Below are 23,222 nucleotides of genomic sequence, written 5' to 3' on the forward strand. Positions count from 1 at the left end.
CAATTATTAGAAAATGGAAGAAACACAAGATGACTGTCTATCTTCCTCTTCCATGCAAGATTGCTCTTTGTGGGGTAAGGATGATTCTGAGGTCAGGAATGGGCTCAGAACTACATGGGAGGAGAGCCGTTACCATTAGTAACATATTAAAATCCTGTAGCACACACAAGGTCCCCCTTCTCACGCCAACACATGTTTAGACCCGTTTGAAAGTCGCCAATGACTATCAGTATTATTCAGAGGAGACATAGGAGAAGGTCATGTGGTCAGATGAAACCAAAATAGAACCTTTTGCTATCAACTCCACTTTCCTGTTTGGAGGAAAAAGAAAGATGAGTACAACACAAAAACACCGCCCCAACCGTGAAGCATTGAAGAATGGTGGGGAAGCATCATACTTTGGGGGCGCTTTTCTGCAAAGGGGACAGGATGACTGCACCGTATTGAGTTGAGTTGAGGATGGATGGGGTCATATATAGCGAGATTTTAGCCAACAACCTCCTCTCAGTAAGAGCATTGAAGATGGGTCGCGGCTGCGTAAACCAGCATGACAATGACCCGAAACACACATCTAGGGCAACTAAGAAGTGGCTCCATAAGATGCATTTCAAGGTCTTGGAGTGGCCTAGCCAGTCTCCAGACCTGAACTCAATAGAAAATCTTCTGGAGGGAGCTGAAACTCTGTTGCCCAGCGACAGCCCCGAAACCTGAAAGATCTGGAGAAGATTGTATGGAGGAGTGGGCCAAAAGACCTGCGGCAGTGTGTGCAAACTTGGTCAAGAGCTACAGGAAACGTCTGACCTCTGAAATTGCTAACAAAGGTATATGTGTTTATTTTGTAGGGGATCATGCTCTCAGGTAGCCGCTTTGAACACGTAGCTACAGTGTATTTACGTATAAAGCAGGATATTTACAGTACCGCAAAAAAATAAACATAAAATCCCTAGCCTTTTCCAGGCGCCTTCAAACAATACAGGCACTGACTACTGAGACACGGCTGAGCTAGTCCCAGTTCGGTCACACATAACAGCTATCATCCATAGCCAGCCCTGATACTTGCAGATTGGTGCCCACAGACCTGTACAGTTTCTTCTCAGAGAGATTCTGGCTTGTCTCTCTATTGCTGACAAAAATCCACTCACACTCACATGTGAACTCTCCCCGCTTGGATTCCATCTGAGTGCTTCCGTCAAGGAGAGCATATGGAATAGGGGGTACATTGATGTTTTTTCTCTCTTGCCCTCTCAAAAGGAGCAGCATACCAAATGTGAGAAGAGGGATGATAGATTGCTAAATGATGACAAAAAACTTGGGGTCCCAAAATCCTTTAACAACTGGCTCCAGGCTTTTTCCATATATGCTGCCGTTTTGGGAGAGAAATGTCCCTATCTTTGCTGTGGCCTTTTCCAACATGTTGATATTATTCTGGAGGCTTACCGCAACTTTGGGGGCATGGCTAGGCTTAGCTATGACAAAGCTTTTACTCAAAAGTTAGCTGTCCACCCTAACATTGCATGGGAGGAGAAGGATGTGGGCCTTTGGTTGAATTTAATGCTCCCCCAGAGACACTCATTCTTAAAGCAGCCTCCGACTCCTTCAGTTAAGAAGGGTATCTGCTTCGCATTTAACGAAGCTTCTTGTAAATGGCTCCAGAATTGCCGCTTTAGGCATGAGTGTTCTTTTTGTGGCGGATCTCATCCAGTGATTAAATGTTTAAAAAGGCAGAATATGGTGTCACATCAGGTCCCTGGTAAAGAGATTTTTCTTAAGGGCTCCAACCCCAGTGATTTGGGAATTTTTTTCTACCATGGATAAGCAAATTCCCAGATCCAATGATTAGGAATGTATTGCTTGAGGGTTTTTCCTCAGATTTTTTTTTATACCTCCCTTCAAGGGTTTAGGATGTGCCGTGGTAAGAAATTTACCATCATTGTATGAATTCCCTGATGTAGCTAGGTCTAAAATCAGTAAGGAACTACAGTTAGGAAGGGTTGCTGGCCCGTTTGATGAACCTCCTTTTGTACATTTTAGGATTTCCCCCCTCGGGATCGTCCCCAAAAAAGGAACATGGAGCTTATAGACATATCCACCATCTATCTTACCCTCATGGGTCTTCATTGAATGACGAGGTGGATAAGTCTATGGCCTCAGTTCATTATGCTTCTTTTGATACTGCGTTGGATTTACTCAGAGGTTTTGGCAAAGATGCGCTTTTATCTAAATCTGACATTCAATCTGTTTTTAGGCTGCTTCCAGTCAATCCGGCGGGTTTTAACTCTTTTAGGTCTTTATTTCGATAAATTCTTTTTTGACAAGTGCTTGCCTATGGGTTTTTCCCTTTCCTGTTTTTATTTCGAGGCATTTTCATCTTTTTTTGCAATGGGTAGTTCAGTCCCAGACCTCTCAAGGTGGGATTATTCATTATTTAGATTTTTTTTTATGTTTAGGTCCTCCTGATTCTAGGGTCTGTCAAGACCTTCTTGATATATTCACTGCGGTTTGTTTTGATTTCGGGATCCCACTTGCTCTTGAAAAGACGGTACAACCTTCCAAATCCTTGGAGTTTCTAGGTATAGCTTTGGATTCAGCAAAGATGGAGTGTAGGTTACCCAAGGACAAATTCTTTAAGTTGCGAAACTCCTTCACATTCTGGCTAAAGAAAAATTGCAATCCCTTTTAGGGCTACTAAATTTTGCATTACGCGTTCTTCCCATGGGGGAAGGTTTTTTCTAGGCGCATGTACGATGCCACTGAAGGTCTTAAATCTCCTGGTTCTCACGTTAGAGTAAATTTTGATATTAGAGATGATATTGTTTGTCTTGATTTTCTCTCTAATTTCAACGGAATTTCCTACTGGCAGACCCCCTTTACGGACTGATTCTATTCCATTGGCGTTTTTTGCTGACAGAACGATGGGCTTAGGTATTATGTGTTCTTCTTACTGGTTGGGACACTCCTGGCCTGTATCCTGGGCTTCACATAAGATCACTTGACAGCGTGCTGGTTTTGAATCTTTTTTTTCTTTATTTTTATCCATATTTTTGTGGGGAAATTCTTTGAGGGATAGAAGGCTTTTAATAATATCGGATGACCAAGGGGTGGTATTTTCTATTAACACTATCTTCCAAAAATATTTTTGCTGCTAAAATCCTTAGATCTCTTGTTCTGCATTGCTTAAAATTTAATATTTGGTTGAAGTCTAATAGTGTTAACACAGCAATTTGTCATTCAATTTGTCACCGGCAGTGGTCTTTATTCCGTCAGTTGGCCCTGGACTCCGACAAGGAACCAGCATCCTGCCCCCCGGCTGTATGGGACTTGATTCTGAATTAATTCCTCTTTTTATTGCTAATTCTTTAGCTGCCAGAACGTGGGCTGGCTACTCAGCTGCATGGAAACCGTGGATTGACTTTTGCACTGTCTATCATTTCCCTTATACAGAGTCTTCTCCCTTGTCTGCTGTGAAGTTCGCAGAATATTTATTTAAATCGAGTCTCTCCCATTCAGCTGGGGTATCTTTTTAAAATTGGCTGGTAGTGCTCCACTTACTAGTTTTTTCCCGCTTAGGTAATTTTTGAAAGGTGTTAAAGGTTCTGTCAACGAAGATACGAGAGGCCCAATTTCTTTCGATCTTCTGAAGGATCTATGTCGAAGCCTAGATTCAGTTTGCTCGGATTATTCAGAGGTTTGTCTTTTTTCGCAGCTTTTTGTCTAGCGTTTTTTGCTGCGCTTCGTGTGGGGGAATTAGTGTCAGCAAAAAAGTCTGCCCCGTCTGGTCTGATGATCTCGGACATATTAGTTAAAGATTCCTCTTTAGTTCTCTTTATTAGAAAGTCCAAAACAGACCAGTTTGGTAAAGGAACTAGCATTCATTTGAATTCAATTTCTGATGACACTATTTGTCCGGTCGTCAATTTAAAGACTTGGTTAAAGTTAAGGCCCGATCGAGGTGGTCCACTGTTTATTCATTCCAATGGAGAACCTGCAACCATTTTCCAATTTAGGTACGTCCAAGTCTTTATCATTATTAAACACTTGAATTCCTTTTCAGATCCTTTATTTGGATTATTGGACATTCGTTTATATTTTGGGCTCAGAAGAGGGCCTCTCAAAGATTCTATACAGAAAACTTATCTTTTTTAATTCTTCCCATCTCAGAATGTTCTGGCACAGTGTCAGAGGCATGAAGTGGAGAAACCTAGTTAATGGGACTTTCGTCTAAATTACCCTCACCTGATTTGATTATTATAACAAATGGATAAAAAATAAAGCTCTGGACCTTATAGCCAAAATGCACAATGACATCTCTCATCTGAAACTTAAATTTGTGGGTACGTCTTTTATGTTTTCTGAGATCATTCCCAGGTTAGTTTGGTCTGATCCAAAATTATTTTTTCTTGATAAAATTAGATGTAGAATTAATAGAGGTATGGAGCGTTTCATGTTTTTAGTCCAGGGATTTTCCTTCAGACATGTGGATTTGGAGGAGTTCACACCAGGCTTATATAGAGGCGACCTTGTTCACCTGTCTGAAGTCGAGCTTGACATCTTCAATCTATGATTGGACAATGGCTGCGGTGTTTTGGAGCGGCCATGACTCTTGAGTCGTGGCGTTTGGGAAATTTCTCAGCTCCCTGGGTGGATTGGTACATGAGGTATATTTTTGGAAGTATGGTTATTAATTTATTTGAGTTATGGTTACCAGTTTTTGTTACCCTGAATAAAACACCATGGCTATTGTTTTCCACATAAATTACTGTGTCTGTGTCTTATTTATTGTTGGAATGGGTTTTGTGTTCACATGCATAAATCTTTTGAGATGTACAGAGGTGCAGTAAAGGCCTTTTGCACACAATGTACTGGTATAAGTGCCTCTATAATGGCTCCATACAAATGGAGCTGTGATATGGCTGTGTGCATGATGACTACGTTCTACTTATTGATAGTAAAATCACTTTCATATTTCCAGCAGATGTCAAATACACATCAATTGATTCCTGTAAGGAAAAATCTATAAATATGGTCCTGTGACAATATATACTGATATGATAATCGTATGCTATATTAACTATTAGTGAGCAGATTGATCTTTCCTCTGGCTCTGTTCTGTAAGATCTTTTGTGTAAAGAGTAGCTGTCTGAGCAAGGCTGATATAATTGTCTGCTATTCTAGGTTCACACCTCAGCCTGTTGATCAGCAGACTTGGAACATCTGTCAGACTGTCCAGTCTCCATGGTGATTTATATTACTTGACTTTACGTAAAGATAGAATATAGCTGTAGATTGGGAATTTTATTTCATGGATGTGCATGTCGCACTGATTGAATCTTTCCCCCACAGGATTTAAAAAAGAAAAAAAAAGTCCCAAACAATCTGCAGTGTGTTCTCATGATTATTTGTAGATTAATTTTTTTCTCACTTTACAGAATCATTACACAATCGGTAATATTTGCAAAAGTTGCAATCATTTACAGTTAGGTCCACAGATGTTTTGGCATTTTAGCTGTTTACCAAATCATTTAATGATTTGAGAGTATTCACATCCTAATTACAGTAAGGGTTTAGAACTTACAGCTCTTTAGTATGTAGCTGCCTCTTTTTCAGGGGACCAAAAATAATTGGACAATTATCTTAAAAGCTCTTTAATGGTCTCCATGGGCTATTCACTCAAATCCATAATCAGTTATGCAGTTAAACGTTCTGGAGCTGATTCCAGGTGTGGCATTTGCCTTTAGAAGCTGTTGCTGCGAACCCACACTTATACAGTCAAAGGAACTCTCAATGGAAGTGAAACAGGCCATAATTAGGCTGAAAAAAAAGTCCATCAGAAAGATTGCAGAATTGTTAGGGTGGCCAAATCAACAGTTTGGTAGATTCTACAAAAAAAAGCACATTGGTGAGCTTGGGAAAATGAAAAGTCCTGGACGTCAGCGAAAACAGACAGTAGTAGCTGATCACAGAATCATTTCCATAGGGAAGGAAAACTTCTTCACAACATCCACCCAAGTAAAGAAGACTCTCCAGGAATGAGGTGTTTCACTTATCCAAGTCTACGATACAGAGAAAACTTCATGAGAGCAAATACAGAAGGTTCACCACAAGGTGCAAACCATTAATGGGCCTTAAAAATAGGCTAGATTAGTCTTTGCAGAAAACATCTAAAGAAGCCAGCCCAGTTCTGGAAAAACGTTCTTTGGACAGATGAAACTAGGATCAACCTGTACCAGAATGATAAGCAGAAGAAAGTATGGAGAAGGCTTGGAACGGCTCATGATTCAAAGCACACCACATCCTCTGTAAAACATGGTAGAGGCATTGTGGTGGCATGGGCATGCTTATCTTCAATGGCACTGGGTCACTAGTGTTTATTGATGATGTGACTGAAGACAGAAACAGCCGGATGAATTCTGAAGTGTACAGGGCCATACATTCTGCTCAGATTCAACCAAGGGCAACAGATTGATAGGTCAGTGCTTCACAGCACAGATGGACAATTACCCATAACATACTGCAAAAGCAACCCAGGAGTTTTTTAAGGCAAAGAAGTGGAATATTTTACAATGGCTGAGTCAATCTGCTCTCAACCCCATCGGGCATGCATTTCACATGCTTAAGACAAGAAAGACCCACAAAGAAACAGCTGATGTCAGCTACAGTAAAGGCCTGGCAAAGGATCACAAAGGAAGAAACCCAGGTTTTGGTGACTTCCATGGCTACCAGATTTCAGACAGTCATTGCCTGCAAAGGATTCTCGACAAAGTATTCTAAATTAACCTTTTATTTATGATAAAGTTAAGTTGTCCAATTACTTTTGAGCTCCTGAAATGAGGAGGCTTTGTAGAAAATTGTTTGCATTTTCTAAACGTTTCACAGGTATTTTTGTTCAACTCCTTTCTTAAATCTGTAAGTCTACGCTTGCATACAGTGCCCAAATCATGAAGATTTGGTCACTGTCCAAATATTTTTGGCCGTAACTTTGTGTATGTTATGTGTTAGGAGAGCCCTACTATGTAGCCTCACATAGCACTTTTCACTGCACTTTGCTTGCCCAGGAGGCAAAGGCAATGATGCATGCAAATGATTTTCAGGAGGCCTGTAGTCTCTCTCGCTTCCATGGCAAACCATTGATTACAGAGGCAGAGACAGAGGGTGCTTCTTCTCTGTGTGTCTTAACCACGTAGATTAATTTGTCACTGTTGAGTACAAATTTGAGTTTTTAAAAAGCCAGAATTGGAGTTGTTTCTAATCCCGACCGCTGCAGCAGAGTATTAATTGTAATATACACTGAACAACTCTTGTATTGGTCCAGACCCAGCTCCTACTGCCGTAGGTTTTTTGCCTCATGTATTTACAGTACTTGATGTTACTTGCCCATCATACTCTTACATCGAAGGAGCTATGTGTCGGCAAGGGATCTCCAATAACCATGTATACAGTGAGAATCAGTGGGTAATCATAGAATGGTAGAGTTGGAGGGACCTTCAGGGTCATTTTGCCATCCCCCTACTCAATGCAGGATTCACTAAACCATCTCAGACAGATGTCTATCCAGCCTCTGTTTGAAGACTTCCATTGAAGGAGAACTTGCCACCCCTTGTCACAGCTTGTTCCACTCATTGATCACCCTCACTGTGAAAAAGTTTTCTCTTATTTCGGATTGGTAATTTATCCCTTTCAGTTTAATTTCATTGCTTTTCCTGTTTCCGTATCCCTTCAGATATTTGCCGACAGCTATTGTCTTCTCTCAGTCTTCTTTTTTGCAATATAAACGTTTCCATATCCTTTAACCGTTCCTCATAGGACATACTTTTCAGTCCTCTCACAATCCTGGTAACTCTTCTCTGAAACTTTCTCCAGTTTTTCAATGTCTTTCTTAAAATGTGGTGCCCAGAACTGAACACGGTTTTCTAGATGAGGCCTGACCAAGGAGGAGTAGAGGGGGGGATAATTAATTCATGTGTTCTAGACTGTTTATCTTTTTTTTGCTGCAACATCACACTTTTGACTCATGTGCAGTCTGTGATCTATTAGTATAGCCAAGTGTTTTTCATACGTATTGTTAATTAGTTCTATTCCTACCGATCTGTAGATGTAATTTTCATTTTTCTTGCCCAGATGTAGAGTCTTGCATTTCTCCCTGTTAAATACCATTATATTAGTCACTGCCCATTGTTCAATGTTATCTAGATCTTTCTCTGTCTTCTCTCATGCTCTCTATCCCGCCAAGCTTTGCATCATTTGCAAGCTTAATTTGTTTACCGTCAATTCCCTTATCTAGATAATTTATAAAAATGTTCATCAACACTGGGGCCAGGTCAGAGCCTTGTGGTACCCCATTTGAAACACTCTTCCAGTTTGATGTGTAACCATTTATCATCACTCTTTGAGTACGATCGCTGAGCTAGTTATGAACCCACCTAACCGTAGCCTTTTCAGTCCCATACTTGTTCGTGTTTTCAATAAGCATAGTATGAGATACTTTATCAAATGCTTTGCTGAAGTTGAGATATACTATATCTACTGCATTTCCCTAATCCACCCAGTCAGTAATTCCATCATAGAAGGAAATTAGATTAGTCTGGCATGACTTGTTTGCTACAGACCCATGCTGGTTCTGGTTAATTACTATATTCTGATCCAAGTACTTGCATACATGCATTTAATAATTTCTTCAAAGACCTTTCCTGATATAGAATTAAGGCTCACTGACCTGTAATTTCCTGGCTCCAACTTCTTTCCTTTTTTAAGATAGGGACAACACTTGCACTTCTCCAATCTCCTGGGACTTCTACTGTTCTCCAGAACTTTTCAAAGATTCCGGCTAGTGGTTCAGCAATTTCCTCTAACAATTTCATTACCCTAGGAAATAATTCATCTTTCCCATAAGATTTAAATTAATTTTAAGTTAGCTAATTGTTCCCTCACCTTCTCTCTTTTTACAGTGTTGATTCTTTTATTCCTTTGATAGTACTGTAAAGATCCTTTGATGTTACAATTGCTTTCTTAGAGAACACAGGTACAAAATAGAATTTAAAAGTTCAGCCTTCTCAATATCATTTTTGACCACTTCACCCCTTTGATCCTGTAAAACTCGTATAGCATCTTTGACTTTTTGTTTGCTTTTGACTTACCCCTGGAATAGTTTTTTACTGCTTTTGGTCTCCCTTGCAAGCTTTACTTCATTACTGGCTTTAGCTTTTCTAACACTTGCTGTCCATTCCCTGCAAGACAGCATTATATTCTGATGAGAGCTGTTGTGCAGTTATGTTTATATTGGAAAAACAGTATGTGAGCTACATACAGTATGTTGGGAGATTTCAGTATATGTCCTTAATGTGATCGAAGAAGGAGATTTTAAGCTTTTGCCACAATTGGATTTAATTTATTTTTTCCTTTGATAAAATGACATGGTGTCTCCGATGTTACCTTTTAGGCTATGTGCACACGGTGCGGATCCTCCCGTGGTTTTTTCTGCGGGGATTTTACTAAATCCACAGGTCAAATGACCTGCATTTTTACTGCGGATTTAGTGCATTTTTTGTGCGGTTTTACTGCTGTTTTTGTGCGGTTTTTCTGCCGTTTTTGTGCGGTTTTCCACTGCGGTTTTTCACCTGCGGATTTGTAGAATGGAGCAGGTGGAAAACTGCAGCAAAACCGCACAAAAGAAGTGACATGCTGCTTCTTTTATTCCGCACGAAATCCGGCCGGGAAAATCCGCAGCATGTGCACAGCGGTTTTTTTTTTTACATAGGCTATAATGGTACTGTACATCACCTGCAGTGTTCTGCTGCGGATCTGCAGGGCCAAATCTGCTGCGGATCCGCATCAGAATCTGCACCGTGTGCACATAACCCAGAGAGGACAAACAGTGCAAAAAATCCAAGTAGTCAAATGGTAAAATTACCAAAACTTTATTAATGAACCAAGCAAAATAGACAATGTAGCTAAAAAGTGACATGTAGACAAACAGCAGCGTGATGGTGCACAGAGCCCAGGGATAGACTCAAATGAGTATAGACCTATACCAAGGTATATAGATAGTTAAAATTACATACACAAGGTCATAGCATGATTAGGTGAGCAGCTTATATACAAGGTATGGGGAAAAAAGTCCCAAGCTGGCCAGTAAAGGGTGATAGTATACATCATATCATAACCAAGTGGAAACAAACTGGATAAATCACATACCAGGATAGGGAGGGGGGCACTGTACACCCACGCCACTGACCCCGACGCACGTTTCGGATAGAAGTTCCTTCCTCAGGGGAGGAAGGAACTTCTATCCGAAACTATCCTCAGGGGAGGAAGGAACTTCTATCCGAAACGTGCGTCGGGATCAGTGGCGTGAGTGTACAGTGCCCCCTCCCTATCCTGGTATGTGATTTATCCAGTGTTTCCACTTGGTTATGATATGATGTGTACTATCACCCTTTACTGGCCAGCTTGGGACTTTTTTCCCCATACCTTGTATATAAGCTGCTCATCTAATCATGCTATGACCTTGTGTATGTAATTTTAACTATCTATATACCTTGGTATAGGTCTAAACTCATTTGAGTCTATCCCTGGGCTCTGTGCACCATCATGCTGCTGTTTATCTACATGTAACCTTTTAGCTACATTGTCTATTTTGCTTGGTTCATTAATAAAGTTTTGGTAATTTTACCATTTGAATACTTGGATTTTTTGCACTGTTTGTCCTCTCTGGGTTATACCTTTATTCCACTGTGTCCTACACTGTCCTTGCTATGAGCTGATGTGTTCACCCTTTGAATTTTTTCAAATATGGTGTTATGGCTTTCCAGATTTGTGTTGTCATCTGTATTTGCCGTGTGCACATAGCCTTAAGAAGGCAAAACATGAATTCGCTCAGGGAGAAAAATGGAGGAAAACCATTCTTCTACTTGAAACATTTCTTGTAATCCAGTGCAGGGTCATTCCTTTTAAACTATTCAATAGAAATATTGCACACTAATCTGTGTGCTGGTGGCTACCTGTGGTTTTAGTACATTTCTGAACATATGTGAGTGTGATTTTGTTGTGGTGTGCTGCATTCAGTACTAGTCAACATCCATTCATCCAAACATATGTAACAGCACTCTGCGAACACTACACAGGAGTTCCACTATTGCTACATATGTAAAAATTGACTGAGAGGTGATCCAGTGATATAGGTCCCCATCTCAAAAGAGGCCGTTAGTAGAAGTGCTCAAATACTTGGATCAAATATGTGGAAAAAAACCCTCATGTTTTTGTGTAGCAATGGTGGAATTCATGTACATAGCGTTTGCAGAGAGCTATTGCTGTGTACAGGTTTGTATTTCAGCCTTATTGTTCTTGCACCTACTTATTTATTATTTTATACTGCATTCACCTGCTACAAAAAAAAAATCTACAGGAATATTAGACCATGCTACAAAAATAAAATCTGTGAAACTTGTGAGCATATTAGTTATTTTTGCAGATTGCACACAAAATTAGCGCTATGGGATGGGGATTTTAAAGCTCTTTTCACATGTTCCGTTCTCATCCGCTTGTAATGGATCAAGAATGAAAAAAAGTGGATCCATTCCAAGTGGAGCAAAAATTGAGGCACATGTTGGTTTCAGCTTTGCATGCAATAATGTTCAGTTTATAACTATGTAATTGTTTTTTTTTTACAAGGGGGTCTCTGGGCACTGTTCAGTTAATTCATGCACGCTTTCCCATAGATGTCCGGGTTAAAGAAACGGAACCAATTACTATCCAGTTTTTTTTTAGCCAGACAAAGTAAGTTGTGCAGGCAGTGGCCCCTATTGATCAACCCCAGGATGAACAACACTGCACTCCTCTCGAGGGGACGTGGTGGTATCAGATGCTTCTTATTTATTAGAAGGCAAACACCTTTTAATGAGCCTGGAGCATCTTGGAAAAAAAACGCTGGCAGTTTCTTCATTGTTGAATAGTTAAAAAAAAACAAAAAAAAACAAAAAACCAGGAAATCTCCAGTATAAAAGATGCCACAAAAATGCTAAAAAAAAAAAAAAAAAGTACTGTGCTTATTTGTAAAATGTCCATGTATTAAAAATAATTGCCGGTAACTGCTCTAAACTGCAGTAGTTTCCATTGACTTCCGATCTGTGGTTGTTACTGCATAGTGTGATGTAAGATAATGTACCCACAATACGTTGTCTGATGAGTGTTTCCTGGACACTTGGGAGGTTTCGTAGCCTGTGATGACTTCTCCGCAGCCTGGGAGTCGGTGAGATGATTTCATCACTTCTTCCAATGTCCTCTGATCATATGCACATTAGTTTTGGGTACTAATATTGAGAGGCTAGGCATTATTTCATGTATTCCTGTAAACTTTACTGCTACTTCCCCCGGAGACTCTGATACAAAGGGTCTAATATGGAGCATCGCTTCCCATCAGGAACATGGTGACACAAGGCAGAAGTGATCTTTGTCTTCGGCTGAAAGGCGGCACTGTTCATATATCCCTCCTGGTTCTGCTTTTCACATCTGCGATCACAGAGGATGGAGCGAAAAACAACACTAGTGGAAGGGCAGTGTGATATTATTAATTACGCTTTGCTTATTTAGCACCATCATATTCCGCAGCGCATTACAGACATCATCATCACTGCCCCCATTGGGGCTCACAATCTACTCCCTTTCAGTATGTCTTTGGAGTGTGGGAGGAAACCGTAGTGCCCGGAGGAAACCCACACAAACACGGGGAGAACATACAAACTGCTTGCAGATGTTGTCCTTGGTGGGATTTGAACCCAGGACCCCAGCGCTGCAAGGCTGCAGTGCTAACCACTGAGCCAATGTGCTGCCCAAACCTTGTTGATGATGTTAGAAGAGCTTTGCTTTTCCTGTCTCTTGGTAACTTTGCTTTTAGTTTGGAAACATTAAAAAGCAAAATTCCAGGCTTGCACAGTTTTCAAGTTTACAAATACAGTAAATATGTTTTATCATTAAAAATATATAATTCAGGCCCTGAGTCTCCAATTTCCATGTTACGATGTACACAGTTTGGGTGCGGAGACCTCCACAATGTCATTTTCCAGTAACTCCAGTGCTCTAAGGCTACGTCCCCACAGTCAGTAATCGGCAGCGCTGCCGCCTTATGAAAGCAGGTCATTCTGCATGTGTTCATTGAACCGTGCGCAATCTCCGCGTCCCAATACAGTACGTCTCCGCAAGATAACTAGACATGCTGCGGTCTGGAGAGACGGTTTGCATGTCCGTCTCCAAGGGTGATTCGCTGGCGTCACTGGATGCATAGTGGACATGGGATTTCTTGAAATCCCATCCACTATGCTGTAACATCTGGACGCTGCAGATGTACGCAGCATCCAACCCGCAGCGTTTACTGACCGTGGGAACATACCCGATGATGTCACCTCTATTTACGGTATATATTAATCCAGTAGGATTTTGTTGATTGGCCATGCTCCTATGTAGAGTAAATGCTGCGTTTTTCCCATAGTGAATTTTACACTACTACTTTTTACAGTTCAAGAAAAGTGCTGTGATTGCATGATAACTCCTGCCCAATGTGTGATTAAAGGGAATCTGTGTTTTTGCTATGTAATCTGACAGCAGCATGATGTAGGGACAGAGCATGATTCCAGGAATGTATCAGTGAGTTCACTGGCTGGATGCAGCAGTTATGATAGAATCACAGTATTCTATGCTGCAGATCTAGCAGAGCTCTGAATGCTGAGCCGTGTATAGCCCCGCCCACACTACTGATTGGCAGCTTTCTGTGTACATTGTCTATTGACAGGAAACTGTTAATCAGTGATTGGGGCTATCGGTGGACCAGAAGGAAAACTAATACCTTAAAATATAACTTTTAATTATTGTCAATAAAAATACACAGCAAAGAAAAAAACACTACTCTCTTAACATTAACCAGGCCATTACACATCGGCCATCATTTGATGGTATCCCAGAGAAAAATATCACAAGCCTTATTTTCCCTAATATGCCCCTACCTAACGCGGAGGTTGGCACCCTAACTTGAGCACAATATTGGCGCCTCCGCTCACCGATGGCTACCCCTAGATACACCCTCTTACTTCTTAACTAGCCAGAAATAAGGTCTGCTCGTAGCCACCAGGACTAAGCCCACAAAGATATTAATATCCAACAGGGTACTGTGTGAAAGGGGTAGTTGAGAGGTGAAATAAAGAGGTTGAGGGATTTATAATAAGTGCCCAGGGACACCAAAATACCATTCAAAAAAAGGCCAAACAAGAATTCAATTGGATGCACTTTCAGTAAGACAAAAAAAATTACTCCAGAGAGTAACCAGGGCTTTAATCTATTGTAACTTGCCCTCAGATCCCCCTACCCAAGAGTCCCCTGCCTTTTTGCAGAGGTTGGCTCCCTAAACTTGCACGCAATATGGTGCCCCCGCTCAATGGCGGCTCACCCTCACTTCCCCTAAATACTCTACCTGTCAATTTGATCAAAAGAGGGGAGAGAGGGAAAGAGCCAAAAATGGCTGCTGTTGTTGTTATTGTTATTATATATTATTATAGCGCTATTTATTCCATGGAGCTTTAAATGTGAGGAGGGGTATACATGGTAAAAAACAAGTACAGTAAAAATGCCAAATTCAGAGCAGATTGCTATTGTGTATCGTAGGAGTGTCACATGTGGGAACATGGCTTAAAAGGTTAAAAACAAAAAAATTCTATTATGTTTGTTTTGCTGTCCATCAGATAATATGATGATTTTAGTGTATTTCTTAAAAGAATAGGAGGGAGGAGAGGATAGTACCTTCAGGGAAGTCGAGCAGCTGCTCAGGCAGTATAATCATGTGAAAAAAATAGATGGAATAATTAAAATATATATATATATATATATATATATATATATATATAAGTTCAATTATGAAACATTAATACATTTTTTTTTAAAGCTGGAGTCGGAGTCGGTACATTTCTACCGACTCCGACTCCACAGCCCTGATATATATATATATATATATATATATATATATCTATATCAGGGCTGTGGAGTCGGAGTCGGTAGAAATGTACCGACTCCGACTCCAGCGTTAAAAAAAAATGTATTAATGTTTCATAATTGAACTTTCATATGAATTTTATAAATGTTACTCAAATATATATGTTCTATCAAACTATGAACAACAGTGATAAGCAGTTCTGCTGGAGATAGAGACATTTCTTACTACTTGTGTGTCACTTCTCCACTGCCCTTATCTAATCTTATACTTGGTTAACCTCATGCTGCCCCAACCCCCCTACTTACAATGTATGAAACTGAAAGTGAAAATGTGTTGCAAATTCTTAGTAGTAAAGCTCCTCCTCTAGACTAGATCATACTAGGTGTGCGTCTTCCAAGCATCTCACAGCTGCCTGCTACTCAGAAGAGGAAGACTGTAAGAAGTATTATACTTTCAACAAACTTTGCATCAGTTAACTGTGAGTACATGAGGAATAATAACAGTATTACTGACCACTATATCAGTTGTACGACCTGGCAATAATTTTGTACAATTGTTTTTAGGAAAAACAATTGTCATTTGGATTGTGAATGCAGAATTAAAAACCTGAGAATGTCAAAGAAGCATCACATTAAATCAGCTGTATTTGAACATTTCACCATCACTCAAGATAGAAAACATTATGTCTGTCAGTGTATGACAAATGATCCAGACGAAAACAAATGCTGTGAAGCCAAGATGAGTGCATATTCAGGCAAAGATAAAAATGCTCCTACCAGAGCTTCTAATCTAAAGAGACATTTACAGCGCTTTCATCCAGAAGTACTGAAAGCAGTGGATGAGAAAGACTGCATCCAAACCAATGAACCAGTGCCCAGCTCTTCCAGCCAAACAAAGGAGCAGAGAACTTTGCAGCCATCAGTTGCAAGATATTTTGTCAGTGACAAAGTTACTGTGACAATGACAGTAGATACATTTAAAAAACAGATCACAGAGCTTGTTGTAAAGGATAGTGTGCCTATTTCATTATTTTCACGACCAGCTTTTATGTGTCTGAATGGGGAAATGGCCCGCAAGCTTGGTTTTTCTCTGGAGAGAGAGAGAGTATTAGAAAATTAGTAATCGAAGAAGCTTTTAAACAAAAGGAAGAACTTAAAAAAACTCTCAAGGGACACTTTCTGTTTCTTAAAATGGATGCCTGCACACGTCACAGAGTGAACTATTTTGCCATCAATGTCCGATTTGTTTGTGACAAAAATGAAATAGTTACCAAGACATTGGCAGTAAAAGACACCAAAGCGAATCACACCAGTGAGTTTCTCCAGGTCTTGGTGGAAAAGGTTCTGCAAGACTATGAACTTAAAAAAGAGCAAGTTCTTTCTGTCGTAACTGACAATGCTTCAAATATGATAAGTACTATTAAGCTAATGAATGAGAGTAATGATGGTGACCAGCAGCTAGAAGAACATTCTGGGTCCACAGACACAGAAATGTTTGAAATAGAGGAACACAGTATTGTAACTGAGGAGCAAACTGAAGTTGCTTCAGATGAACAGCAACATGATAGTTTAGATGATCTTGTTGAAACTGTGTCAATATGTTCTTTCATTCATCACATGCGCTGTGTTGTGCATACGCTACAGCTGGCTATAAGAGACAGTCTGCAAGAAGGACATGCTGCTGCACTGATTGGCAAGGTGAGAAAATTGGCTACTGTTGCCAGAACCCCTAAAGTTGACTCAATTTTGAAGAGACGTGCTGGAAAAGGGGCAATTATTGATCAAGCCACACGATGGGGCAGTACTTAATGATTCAGCGCTTGGTTGAACTGAAAACCTTTCTTGTAGACATGGCTAACCCTCAACTGACGCTAAATGAAAATCAGGTGACTGAGCTGGAAAAATTGCTAGAGCACCCATTTACAATGACTAAAAAATTACAAGCAGAGGACTTAACTCCAGATATTTTCTTAAAGGAGTGGAAGAACCTGATGTTTCGCCTGTCCCAAAGAGGAGGGTTAATTGCAAGTGGCATTGCTACATCAATGAAACGGAGAGAGGAGCTACTATTACAAAATAACATTCTTTTGGCAGCTGTTTATGTAGACCCAATGCATCGGATTCTTCTAGATGATCAACAGCTAAGTAAAGGAAAAGAAGCTCTGTTTGAAATAGCAGTAAGGATGAAAGGGTTGCAGAACAGTCAGGAGGAACAAGAAGAATTTGGTCGTCCTGCCACATCTTCACCCTCATCAACTGATGAAGAATTTAATTTCGAAAAATATTTGGATCACAAGGACCGTGCAAAGCGTTCCCGCATAGAAGAAGAGTCATCCCCATCAAGGAACACAGCCAGTACATTTCAGCAGAATTTTTCATGTGCACTAAAAGAAATTGAGAAATTTGACCGTTCATCAAAAATAACAGTGCAACAAGCGATTCCTCTGTATCCTGACATTGTCAGAGATGTTGCCCGAGTGGTTACTGCTTTGCCACCAACACAAGTTAGTGTAGAGAGGTTGTTCTCTGCTCTCATAATAATTAGATCAGATTTGAGGGCATCCATGAAGGAGGATCTGACAGAGGCAATACTTTTTCTGAGGACAAATTTATAGATTTCTTCTTATTAACTGCATAAAAGTGTTTATTGCATATTTACTTACAGTTTAGAAAAGTTTATAAAAGTTATTTGCTATATTCTAATTGTATTCTAATAAATGTAGTTTTTGCTCTAAGTGGTCTGATTACTTATATGATGGTGAGAAACTGAATAAGCACGATGTTTAATATTTTACAACAGTAAATTTGTTGTTATGAATTGGCCATTTATGAAGGAGTCGGAGCCGGTGCCTGATAAAATCCAGGAGTCGGAGTCGCAACTGTGGCTTACCGACTCCACAGCCCTGGTGTGTATGTGTATGTATGTATATGTGTGTGTATGTGTGTGTGTATATATATATATATATATATATATATATATATATATGTATGTATAATATATATACTGTATAGATATATACCGTGTGTGTGTATATATATAGAATATATTCTATCAAGCCACGCCCACCCCACATAGCCACAGGGAAAGAGCCCCTGGTCCAGGGACACCGGACAACAGTTGTGGCGCACAGCTTGGCCTTACATACATTGCCCATGCAGCTCTACTGCAGGGATCTTCTGATCCCATGTATACAGGGTTACTATACTTCCTCCAATGATGTGATATAAGACCCTGCTCTGAGACACAAGCTGACACTTCTACAAGCACGTTGTAAGGAGAAGAAGCAAGCCAAGCTTGTCTCATCCATAATGGTTCCAAAACCGTCGGGTCTGTCACCTAAGTTACAGGGGGGAGCGCTTAGAGTAACTGGATGTTCCCTGTGCTTGAGAAAAGGGGGCATGGCTAAGCAGGCAAAAAATGCGCACACAGAAATTAAAACTGGAGGCGGGGACGCTGAGCGCGCGTCAGTCCTGTGAGGTAAATTCAGCTTTGAGGTGAGGGGTGGAGCTAAGAGAAGCCAGGGACGAGAGTACGCGCTGGTAGGAACCGACCGACGGGTCCCGCTGACACACCACATGTACCGCTGTCCCCGCCTACATCAAGGACCTTAACGAGACTGCAACTCGGCCGACGGTACTGATCGGGGGAATGCAAGGTCTGTAAGGCTGGGTTCACATTGCGTTGGGGGGCAATGTGCTGATGGATCCGTTACATAGCGGCACTAACACTATGTAACGGATCTGTTAACACCGCCATTGCCTGCAATGAATGTAGTGCATCCTAACACATGCCAAAATAGGCATGCGTTAGCAAGTATGCGTTAATTCATGACGCACCCTCGAACGCTGCATGCAGCGTTTTTGGGTGCTTTGGCAGTAACGCACAGCAAACGGACCTGTTTGCTGTGCATAGAACTGTATGGGCTAACGCATGGTAGCGCATGGTACCTTAGCGCTACCATGTGTTAACGCATACCGTTAGTGCTAGGTCACTAAAGATGTCAAAAATGACATCAGCGTTAGCGCATCCGTTTAACGGAGGGGTATACATCCGTTAAACGGATGCCCTAACGCAATGTGAACCTAGCCTAAGGGATACCGGTGCTCAATGGTACAACACAGCAGACCGAACAGGCCATTGTGAACTGTGTCGGGACCGTATCCCATGCCTCGATAGTACAAGGATTCTCACCGCTGAGGGAAGAGTCTACCCTCCCTTTTTCCCTGCATCCGTTGGGGCCAGTGCTAGAACCCCTGGCAATCATCGCCATCATCCGGATAGAAAGAAGACACTGTCATCGCCAGTATTATAGAGGACATCGACACCGTCAGGACCACAAGAGGACATTCTCAATGACAGAAAAGCTTCCCCCATTTTCTACAGGACTGTAACAGATCCCCGTTGTGGCTCATTCCAAGTGGCTCCAGTTAAAGAGAGGGGCACTTCTGTGATTGGAGTCCAACGTGATAAGTGTATAATTTATATTATCTTCCCCTATTGGTTAAAACCCCCTTAGAAGTATTCTCTAAATTAGGGAAGAGCTCTCCCCCTCATTTAAATATCTCCCTGCGAGGAGTATCCTGTTAATTAAACCCCTTGTTAACCCTTGGTCTGCCTCTTGTCCGTTACTGCATCCCGCTACCTGCTCACAACGTGACTGGTCACATGGTCGTGACATCATCACAGGTCCTTTAGCTGCCCAGGATCTTGCATCTAGGACGGGGCAGCGCTGTCTACCCGGTGACACTTACTGCCACTGTGTGTATATAAAAGCTGTGCTGCAGAAAAATGCTGTGTAGAAAGGAGGAGCGTGAGATGCAGGAGGAGGCTTTCTAAAAAGGAGCATGATGTGCTTGAGGAATAAGGCGCCTTAACTGCCGTATTATTTGTTATAACTAGCCACAGTCAGATACTATGCCCTGGCAATGCTGGGCTCTTCCGCTAGTCATATGATAAAAACAAATTAGAAAAATGAATGTTATGATTGTTTTCAAATCTATTATTAGTAATAAAAGAATAAATAGCGGCCATTATAATACTCCCAGCAAACGCTTTGGTAATTAAAATAGACACGGTAGTTTTCTCTCTTTGTATGCTGTATTTATATAATTCGTGATAAGATTGTGATCTACCCAACTGTGAATATAGTGACATATCAGCAAGTTGTGACAGTTCTGTCTTGTGACAAATGTTCCTGAGGATTGAGCGGTTTCTCTTCTATATGTGGTGGAGCTGAGCTCCTCAGACACATTTACATCTACACGCTGCTTTTCTCCTCTTAAAATATAAGAAGCAATTAGTCGACTTGTTCTGTGCTAGTTAGCCTTAGTTCACCTTTATTCTGTGCTCTATGCTAAGCATGGAGTTGGTTTCTGGTTCATCTAAAACCCCCAAAAATGAGATTCCTATAGAGGCACCTTGGTAAACTGTGCTTTTGCACCCACCTAAAAGCAAGCACACCACCAGAATGGAGTCCAAAGGGTGTCCGCCTGCTTCATTGCGCTGAATGCTTTAGTTTAGTTTGGACATTTAGGCTAAGTTCCTAAGTTTAGTCATTTGAGGAAAACTGCTGCAAGCGATCTGTACGAGATTTAAAAAATACTTCTGCAGCTGTGGGATTGACGTCCAATTTATGCTGTTGATGTAGGTGCGTGTTTGACCCTATGCAATGCAAAGGCGGAAATATTCAGCTTCAAAGCACCTTTTGCGCAGTGCTATCCATGGTGGTAAATACTTCTGCCGGTATAACCTCTAGACCGCCGCTGTCAGACGTCCACAGTAAATAAATTCTGTTGGAGCCTTAACTTTGGCTTTGCTTGCATAAATTTTCACCCGTTTTACGGGGATTTTGGATGTGAGACCCCACAAAACCACTGAACGTAGGGTTAAATGTGATGTGAAACTCTTAGAGAAACTCTTACCAATGCCTGGTGTAGAGCGCTGTGTAAATGTGAACTGAGGTGGAGAAGGGCATTGTGCAGCATTATGTAATGGTGGAATTATTATTGTGTGTTTAGAGCCTGCATTACCGGTCCAGTTATGTCACTGTTATAAGGTATGATTGTTCGTCTGATCCCTTTACAGGATAGGAAGGAGAAGTAATGAAATGATTGCTTCTCAGCCAGTTTCGTCTACATTTTGGACCCCCTCTTGCAGCTGCTAGAGTATGTGCGCAGCACATGTCTGTGGCGTCCAAAGTGCTGCCTCCTATTGAACGCAGGTGAATCCGCATGTGTTCATTGAACCGTACGGAATCCCTGCATTCAGTACTTTGCACGGGTGAAATGTATCTTGCAGAGGCTCACGCCTCTGCAAGATAGACATGCTGCGGTTTGGAAAGACGCGTTGTATGTCCGTTTCCGTGGGTGAGCCGTGGGTGTCTCTGGATGCACCGTGGGCATGGGATTTCTGGAAATCCCATCCACTGTGCCGTAACATCTGGACGCTTCACAAGTACGTAGCGTCCAACCCGCAGCGTTTCCTTATCATGTGCACATCCTCTAACTGCCTGCACCTGATTGTTGTGTAATAATTCCTCACAGGTTTGGACGGGCTGATTTTAGCCCGTTAACTAGTGCTGATATGTATATACAGTAAAAGCTGATCGGCTTTCGTATACTGGCCAGTTTTTGTTGTTCTGCAAATTACTAATAACTAGCACAATACAATCGGTCTATCCCCATACAGCATGTTCCCCTGTTTACACAAGACTATGTGCGGTCTATACCGATTTGTTTGACGGCATAAACTATCCAGTCATCCAATGAATAAATGGTTTGCTCATTTGTCCTGTAATAATGACATGTTTATACCAGGAGATAATCGGACATTCAGTTCCCCTAAGTTCTCGTAAACACGCCACCCAGTACACCGTCATGGACCCCGTCATTGTGCAGATTCCTGTATCTTACAAAAGTCTGATTAAGTAGAGCAGAGCTGGCATATCATGGTTGTGTCTACCTGCACATATCTTCATTTAATCGTCACAACGGAATAGTTCTCTGTGATGATGCGGCTCTTGAGAGGCGTTATGTGTTTGTACGGTTATTTTTGTATTGGGTGCTGGAAGCAAAGCTTCGTGTCATCATCGAGCCAAGAATGAGCAGCTCTGCAGCTTCTTGTGCATCGATCAGACAGACGTCTCGTCAGCAGATTCCTTGTGGCTTCTTGGTGTTGTGCCATAGAATTGAATATAAGATAAAATAAAAAGTGCTTTCCTCGAAGGGTTATTTCCCAACATTGAAGTTATCCCTTATCCACAGGGGCTGCCGAAAACAAGGCTCTGAAATGCCGCGTCTGAATTAAGTGTCGGCTCCTTGTGCACCGCCGCTCCATTCATTTTCTATGGGACTGCCTTAGAAAGCCAAGGACAATGCCCCGGTCTCTGGATCAGTAATTGATGGCTTTCAATGTTCGGAATAACCCTTTAATAATCTCTAATGGTTTCATAGCATTAAGAGCTTCTAATAGACATAACCAAGGTATTAATCTTAAAATAAACAAATCTGAATGTTTCTAACTGGGTCCTAAATAATATCTTTGTATTATTTCAGCATGGCAGGGTATGGATCCCCGATCCAGAAGACGTTTGGAAATCGGCCGAGATTCAGAAAGATTACAAGCCAGGGGACACAGTTCTCCACCTACAGCTCGAGGAAGGCACGGTATGGTTAAGCACAGTCACTGAGATGCCATCTTGGATGTGATGGAGCATTATCGGATGACTAGTTCTGATTATTAGCTGTGATGTGTGAGAAGTGTCTGTCGTGCATTAGGGAATGTGCTTATTTCTGCCATCTTCCAGTCCTGATGGTTTTTATCTTAATATAACATAAGGGATTTATTCTGCCCGTATGTAAACCATACCCTTCAGCTGTCCTACTTTTTATGGCCTGTCCTTTTAGATTCGGCGTTCCTTGTGGCTATTTTCTCTGGTCTCTGCTATGTAGATACCGTAAGTCCATTCTCCTATTGATAAAAGCATCTGTTGCTCCTCTTTATCTTTTTTACTCTGTTCAGTTCCATAAATACATTAGTTGAGTTACTTTGTACAAAATGTCAGTACGCTGCATGTAATCGTTATACATGGCACCAACATATTCCACAGCCCTTAAGCATTCAGGGAACGCGTACAGACAAAATGAGACATTACAGCGTACAGTCTCCGAGGAATTAGGAGCATCAAAAATAGTAAAATATACTTGGACTTTATGGTCCTGCCATATTGCCAGGTCAGGTTTATAGTGCTCAAGGT

At 41.2% G+C, this 23,222-nt stretch overlaps 1 protein-coding gene across 5 annotated transcripts in view; it reads left to right on the forward strand.

Annotated features, from left to right (window-relative positions):
* MYO5A (myosin VA) overlaps positions 1-23,222 on the forward strand; it is a 231,956-nt gene that overhangs the window by 62,922 nt on the left and 145,812 nt on the right. For all 5 annotated transcript variants that reach the window (XM_073568412.1, XM_073568411.1, XM_073568413.1 and 2 more), the window contains exon 2: positions 22,522-22,632. In XM_073568412.1, the coding sequence (XP_073424513.1) occupies positions 22,522-22,632 (111 nt within the window). The remainder of the gene's footprint in view (positions 1-22,521; positions 22,633-23,222) is intronic.

Source organism: Dendrobates tinctorius, unplaced genomic scaffold (genome assembly GCF_039654945.1).
Source record: "Dendrobates tinctorius isolate UK_male_01 unplaced genomic scaffold, ASM3965494v1 ptg000022l, whole genome shotgun sequence".
NCBI classification, from domain to species: domain Eukaryota; kingdom Metazoa; phylum Chordata; class Amphibia; order Anura; family Dendrobatidae; genus Dendrobates; species Dendrobates tinctorius.